This window comes from Berghia stephanieae, chromosome 1 (assembly GCF_034508935.2).
Source record: "Berghia stephanieae isolate SIO BIC M18660-M18661 chromosome 1, UCSD_Bste_1.3, whole genome shotgun sequence".
Classification (NCBI taxonomy): domain Eukaryota; kingdom Metazoa; phylum Mollusca; class Gastropoda; order Nudibranchia; family Aeolidiidae; genus Berghia; species Berghia stephanieae.
Genome location: NC_088360.1, coordinates 142,645,857 through 142,653,356, shown reverse-complemented (window position 1 = coordinate 142,653,356; position 7,500 = coordinate 142,645,857). Strand labels below are relative to the sequence as shown.

At 36.4% G+C, this 7,500-nt stretch overlaps 1 protein-coding gene across 2 annotated transcripts in view; it reads right to left on the bottom strand.

The window, feature by feature from the left end:
* The window catches only part of LOC144963397 (uncharacterized), a 166,767-nt gene that overhangs the window by 95,794 nt on the left and 63,473 nt on the right, over positions 1 to 7,500 (bottom strand). Inside the window, exon 2 of one of the 2 annotated variants that reach the window (XM_078897373.1) lies at positions 906 to 1,425. In XM_078897373.1, the coding sequence (XP_078753499.1) occupies positions 906 to 1,077 (172 nt within the window). In that variant the 5' untranslated portion in view covers positions 1,078 to 1,425. Of the gene's footprint in view, positions 1 to 905; positions 1,533 to 7,500 lie in introns of those variants that run through there. The other variant, XM_078897374.1, reaches the window with a different exon arrangement.

Sequence of the window (7,500 nt, the reverse complement as noted above, 5' to 3'; positions counted from 1 at the left end):
TAGTAGTAGTAGAAGAAGAAGAAGAAGAAGAAGAAGAAGAAGAAGAAGAAGAAGGAGGAGGAGGAGGAGGAGGAGGAGGAGGAGTGTAGGAGAACGGTATAGATAATTAGATAGATAGATAGATAGATAGATAGATAGATAGATAGATAGATAGATAGATAGATAGATAGATAAATAGATAGATAAATAGATGGAGAGAAGGGAAGATGTAGCGATAGAGAGATAAAGCAAAATTGCATTATTAATCATTCCTTTCTTTCCTCTCTCTGGTATTGAGTGTGAGAGTGAATGGGTGTATGTTTGTATATATGTGTGTGTGTGTGTGTTTGTATGTGTGTGTGTGTGTGTGGGCGCGCTATGTGCGATATGTTAATCACTTCCACATCCCCAGCGGATAAGACCAGATGACCAGAGAAGACCAGGTTATTATACACGATATGGATGGAGCATAAAGGCCAATTTGTCACATACAGGATACCACAGATGGAGACTAGATAATCTCATTCATTATGGAGGCCCGTCGGACCATTAATCATTGGCAGCAGACATGTCACTCTTTGACGGATGAAACATTGTCCAGCTGAAACTTGAGCTTGAGCTGTTATATAGCGCCATATCCATTTAATGTGTTCAAACCGCTTAACAAGGGGTCCCTGACCAACAGCAACATGTAACATGTAGCGAGAGACATAACGCCTGCAAGGCGATATTACATTTTTATTCCGATAGGAGACAACGCTGTTAACAGCTAAGTACTCATTTTACACTTAAGTGAAAGAATGTGAGTAAAAAGCCTTTTCCTAGGACTCAACTATGCGCCGTTCAAAGAGGGAGTCGAACTTTGGACCTTCTGATCCGGAAGCGAGTGAAATACCACTAGACTATATAGCAGAAGTAAGACTTACCCAACCAAGTGAGGACAACTCCCACGACGAAGAGGATACAGCTAAGTGTGCAGAATTGGATGCCGCAACGCAGGGGTCCCTTCCAGTCGGTGTTGTTGAAGATACTGTGATAGGACTTGCTGAAGGCTGTCGACCTTCCCCTTGACCCTTGGTGACCCCCGACGTGAAACATGGCCGACTCGGTGTCACTGAAGTCTCACGCAGAATATCGGGGGATTCTACCTCTGTTATAGATTATCCGTTAACCATTTAGGAATGAACTGTTGTTGAGTGTTACAACGATGATTATGAATATGGTATATGAATGAAGTAACCATATTCATTGTATCCCTTAGTTTAGAGGGAAGCCTGTTGTTCCTGTAATGACACTAGACTTATAATACATGCTCGTGGTCTATGTTTGTCTAATTACCAACGGCCTAAACAAAACAATGCCATTTCATTGGTGTCCGAAATGAGTTGAGTATATTATAACCCGATGAAATCAAGTTCATATCAAATAATTGAATTTATATCACTCCTATAACAAAGTAGACCAAACGGTGAACACAACAATACAAAGAGGGTTATTTTGTATCAAATGATAGCAGAGATGCTGAAGATGTTTTAGAGGTAGCCCTATAATGCTATATTCTGCAAAAAGCACATAATATTTAAAAATTTGGCCAGAAAACTCGTCCTTCAATTATCGATCGATTGAAATGACCCTCATCTTGGCAACAACACAAAAAAACAATCAAACCTGGATGAGGGTCGGTATAATCGACCAATATTTAAAAGACGCGTTTTCTGGTTAAAGTTCTAAATTCTAAAAAAGATCAGAGTACAGGGAATGAGATTAGCGGAAGAGTAGCGTCCCTTGATTGGACGTCACCCATAGTCTGTGACGTCACCGGCGGAAACGTTATTAGAGAGAGAACGTCATGTTGGTTGTGCGCATGGTCTCTCGTCCTCGCGAGGACGAGAGACGCATGCGCACAACCAACATGACGTTCTCTCTCTAATAACTTTTCCGCCGTTGACGTCACAGACTATGGGTGACGTCCAATCAAGGGACGCTACTCTTCCGCTAATCTCTTTAGGCTGGTTTCTATCATACGTTGCTGCGATCACGTTCCATTTTGGGGACCCTTCCAGAATTCTAAAACACAAAAAGTGCAAGAATACTATTGGTGACCAAACCGCCAAAACGGTCCTATGTCGGGAAAGTCGCGATTATCTTCGAATCACTGAATTGATATTTAATGACAATGTTTTCGTCATCTTGTAAACCCCGATAATATCTGATGGAGATGATCGGTCAAATTCATTATCTCTTCATTAACTATTTTCAGATATTTAGAGTGTGTATATTTTGAGCACCATAATATAGGCGGTCACAAAATGTGCTGCTATTTGTTTGTTTTTTTTTTATTGTAAAAATTTATCGTTACCCTTTAAAAATGTTACTACTTTTAGAACTGTTCTTTGTTAATAGAATTGCAATATATCAAAACAATTGAATTAGCGGATTTTGAATAATATAAGATTTTGTAACACCAACTAAAAATGTTGATATTAGTGAAAAGAAAACGCTAATTATTGTGGCATTTGCGCGTTGTAATTCTTTAAGAAGATACTTTTTTGCTATGCATGGAAAACTATATGTACATCCAGTTACATATATGTCAAAACCATAATGAAGAAAACTTGGGAGAATAATTATTTTATGCTGGGAGAAGATAACCATTTAGAAAATTTGGAAGTTCATTTCAAGTTAGAAAAGCGACTATGCTGCGTAGGACGGCCGTGTAATGATCATTTAAAATGCTAACTTTATAATAGTTGGATATAAAAGATATATGAGTATGCTACATAGACGATTTAATACTTAATGATGATAAAAATTATGATGAAAATAATGTTTATGGTTACATAATTAATGTTTGCTAAAAATGGCAACATTAGTTAAAACTTTCGCTATTTTACTCTCTGCAATGTGCGTCATTTTCTCTGATATTGCATTTCAGAACACGGTTGTTAAAAATCACTGTATCTTTTCAATTTTTCAATTCATATTCATAAAACGTTTCAGGTTTATGTATAAGTATTAGTTTTATTTGTATTTTAAATTTGAAAGAAATTCAATGAAAAATTTTAAAGATACAAGTCGACAAAGAGCGGCTCCGTTTTGTGACCACCTGAATGAAGAGTAAACTTCCTATGGAAAACATTGTTTGCCTGTGGAATGACAATTCATTGCTGACATTCTAATCATTCCCTGAAAATAGGCCAATGAACCGAGTGCCCATCCGGAAACGGAAGTTCTATTTCAGGGGACAAGGTCTGACATAGGGATCTACTGAAAACGGAAGAACTGTAACTGTTAATTTTTCGTAAACGGATATCTTACACTGTAATGACCTAGGGGTATGCAGTACAAAGTCGGGTCAGTATTCTTTCAAATGTTATAGAAACCAAAGAGGGGGGGGGGGATTGTGTGTGGATGAGATCGGTACATATGGGGAGCAGAGTGGTATAGAGGTAGGAATATTGTTTCGTATCCAGAGGACACCGAAATGAATTCACAGCCTCGCTGTGCGCAGCGACCTTGCATTATTGGGGTCAAATGGGGCAGCGCGACTCGGCGGTAAGGTCTTTGCTTCCTACCCGAAAGGTAAAGAGTTCGAATTACCCGCTACGTTTAGTGGCTTTGAGCAAGTCACCTCTCCTTAGCTCGGTTTGCGGCCCTGCACTACGGATGACGCCTGGGGTATTCCGGTCTTCCTTTGGAATAGACCCTAAAATATTTTCCCGTATGTGGCGAATATCATTTTATTTCACATTAATTTTTTTTAACCCTCTGACTAAATTAGTCATTGAAGATAGATGTTACATGTTGCTGTTGGTCAGGGGCCCTTTGTAAAGCGATTTGTGAAAGTTGAATATTGCGTTATATAAAAGCTCACATTATAATTTGTAACCTACAGTCTCAAAACGGGATTATGTCGGGATGGAAAAGGTTCCAAAAATTGGTTTTGGAGTATATGTGACCAGAAATCTGATATTTCAGTTGTTACTTTTTGAGACTATTTTTTAAATGCCCTTCCGCCACGATATCATAAGATAGGGTCGTCTCGGCATTCCACGAAGGAAAATAGATAATTCATCAAACATGATGTCTGATGTCAACAGGAATCACTCATGTTGTCCAAATGAGCAGATTGGGAGTTAATAATCTTTCCCAAGGGAAAAAAAAACGAAAGTCCCTGAAGCATGGCTCGAACCCAGGACCTTCCGTGTCACAGTGCATTGCCTTAACCATTCGGCCACTTCGCCCCCTTTTGAGACTATGGCTATTGTCACTTTTTGAAATTTTACGAATTAAAATTAAACTGAGCCTTTATATAACGAGGACGAGAGACGCATGCGCACAACCAACATGACGTTCTCTCTCTAATAACTTTTCCGCCGGTGACGTCACAGACTATGGGTGACGTCCAATCAAGGGACGCTACTCTTCCGCTAATCTCATTCCCTATAGAGCAGTAAAGTTAGGTGCCCCAAACGTAAACAATAACAAGTTGCTAGTGATTTCCGTTAGGGACCGGAATAATTTACGCACAATATAGGTCTCCCAATTTTGTAGTTTGAGTTGTAGGCAATACACTTTCAGTATTGAAAATATGTTTACATAAAATCTAACAGTTGCAGAAATAATAATATAAGGCTAAATTATTATGAAAATCAGGCTCCGAATAATTCTCGTTTTGTTCACACCAGCGCAATAATTTGCTCTGGTCTAAAATAGATAGACTGTAACTTTTGATAAATTTTAGAAAATTTTACCTTTTGTTCCATAAAATATCCATATCTAGACATTATTTGATGCATGATCGAGTATTTATGAATATGTGTTTCTTTTGCCACCTAACAGCCAAATTTTAAAGGTTATTTTTTTCTATTATTTACATTGGAACGTGAGCTGTCAAGACAGGAACATGTGGTTTGCCACGTGCTTCTCGACCTTTGTTTACGTTTTGGGCACCTAACTTTACTGCTCTATAGGCAGATTCTTATGATTACGGGGCGTGAAAGAGCAAGGATGGATGATCTTTATTGATGATCAGCATATATCTAGACTAGAAAACAAGATAACACCAATCTGAAGCCAGAAGATCATTTACTCAAGGGAGTGTATTCAGTCCACCGGAAGAGTAGCATTACACTTCCAAAGAAATAGGAACCAGTTTTTTTGACATCACAATTTTCTTCCCTATTCATCTCCACATATTACCGGTTTGAGGCGGCGGGTCACATCTATCAAAATATATCAATTTTATCCTGATAGGTAGAGAAGATATCCAAAAGAAAAAAAATATTATGGATTATTGATTTTCTTTTCTTTTCTTTTTCAATTTTTTTGGTTATTAAATAACACACTCATTTCAGTTTGATTAATCCTAACCGTCTGTTGCTATCAGCTAGCATGACAAACATAAAACAGATTTCAAAGACTTAGCCAGCTTACATAATACATCATCCCAGAAAATCAACACTGAATTCCATCCCTGCCATTACCATTTCTGAAAATCCCATCACATTATAATAATAATAAAATAAACTGACCGGGCAAAAATGGGAAAATAAAACTTGCAAAATAAATAATAAATCACATTTTCACCTCCCGGACATTAACCGGGATAGAGAAAAGAAATGAAGGGGAAGAAGAAGAAAAAAATCCCGCTAATTCGAAGAAAATCGAATAAGAAAGTTGATTTCCCTTCCAATCCAGTTTAAACGTGGGTCGACGTCAGCAGACGACGGGGCGAATATCCGGTTCCGGCTAGAAAAGACGAACTGGTGACTTGAAGAAAATGGCGTCTTACTGAAGTGTCTCAATACACATCTTGGATCTGTTTCTCCATCGGTCGAGAGAGTCCCTAGGGGCAGCGCCTGGAAGGGAAGCAAATAAGTAGTCCGTGAGATGGGATAATTTGAAAGTGGAAAACGATTAGAGAAGATGATAGCGATGATATGAACGAACGGCCTCCAGGAAGATGAAGTGGAAGTGAAAGCATGAGAGCACACAACAACAAATTATAGAATGAGCTAATGTAATGTATGTTTCATTGAATGTGTATAGACGAGATATTACGTCCGTTCTAGTAAACATTATGACCAAATTATGTCTATTAAATTTTATTTCGCCCCCCCCCTTTGTTCTCATGCTCTCTCTCTCTCTCTCTCTCTCTCTCTCTCTCTCTCTCTCTCTCTCTCTCTCGATTTATATGTGAGCCCTCGCCTCAAAGCGGTATTATGTCGGGATGACTAAGATGCTGAATAGTGGAATTTATAGCCAGAAATATCAGACTTGGGTTGAGTTTGTTTGTTTTATTGAGGACAGTGATTATCATATTTTACAGTCTTGAATTGCGATAATTTATATTTTTAACCAGTGTAACTTTAATTTGACTTTTTAAGAATATGATTCATTCTGACATAATACCGTTTCGACACGATAGTTCACACACACACACACACACACACACACACACACACAATATATATATATATATATATATATATATATATATATATATATATCTATATATATTATCCTCTTTTTCACGCCTTTTCTTCGATTCCCCTACTTCACCTTTTTATCTTTCTTTCTTTCATTTTTTTTTTCTCTATTTCCGTTTCTAATTTTTACTCATTCCTATTCTCCACTATCCTCTCCACCCGTTCTTCCTCATATTATACGCACTTACAAGCGTGCGAAAACACACACACACACACACACACTCCCTCACACACACACTCACACACATACTTGTTTTATATCACTGTAAAGTGCTTTAGAGCGGGGTGACGCGCTATATTTATTATATATATATATATTATTATATATATATTATTATTATATATTATTATATATATATTATTTATTATTATTATTATTATTATTATTATTATTATTATATTATTATTATTATTATTAGTATTATTATTATCATTATTATTATTATTATTATTATTATTATTATTATTATTATTATTATTGTTATTATTATTGTTATTATTATTATTATTATTATTATTATTATTATTATTATTATATTATTATTATTATTATATTATTATTATTATTGTTATTTAATCCTTGCCCCAAAACATTACTTTGTTGGATGGTTGTTGGTGATTTAGATGTTAAAATAGAATTTACAGCATAAAAACTAAATAAGAAACTTGAGTTAAGTTTATAATATGTTTCTTGGGGAAAATAAAAATAGAATTATAAGGTGCCAAAAAGCAACACATTTTATATTTAACAAAAATATATTTTTTCTGCATCTGTTTGTGCGTCTATGTGTTCTAGTGGTATGACACTCGCTTTCGGATCGGAAGGTCCTGGGTTCGAGGTTTGCTAGGCGAATTGTTAAGTCCTTGGAAAAGGCTCTTTACTCATATTCTCTCACTGAACTCAGTTTTTAAAAACTTTTTAAAACTTTTTAAAAAATGTAAAATATGTGCATGGCCGTTAACAGCATTGTCTCTGTCGGAAAAAAATTGAAATAATATCGCCTAATACGCGTCATATCTCGCTCTATAT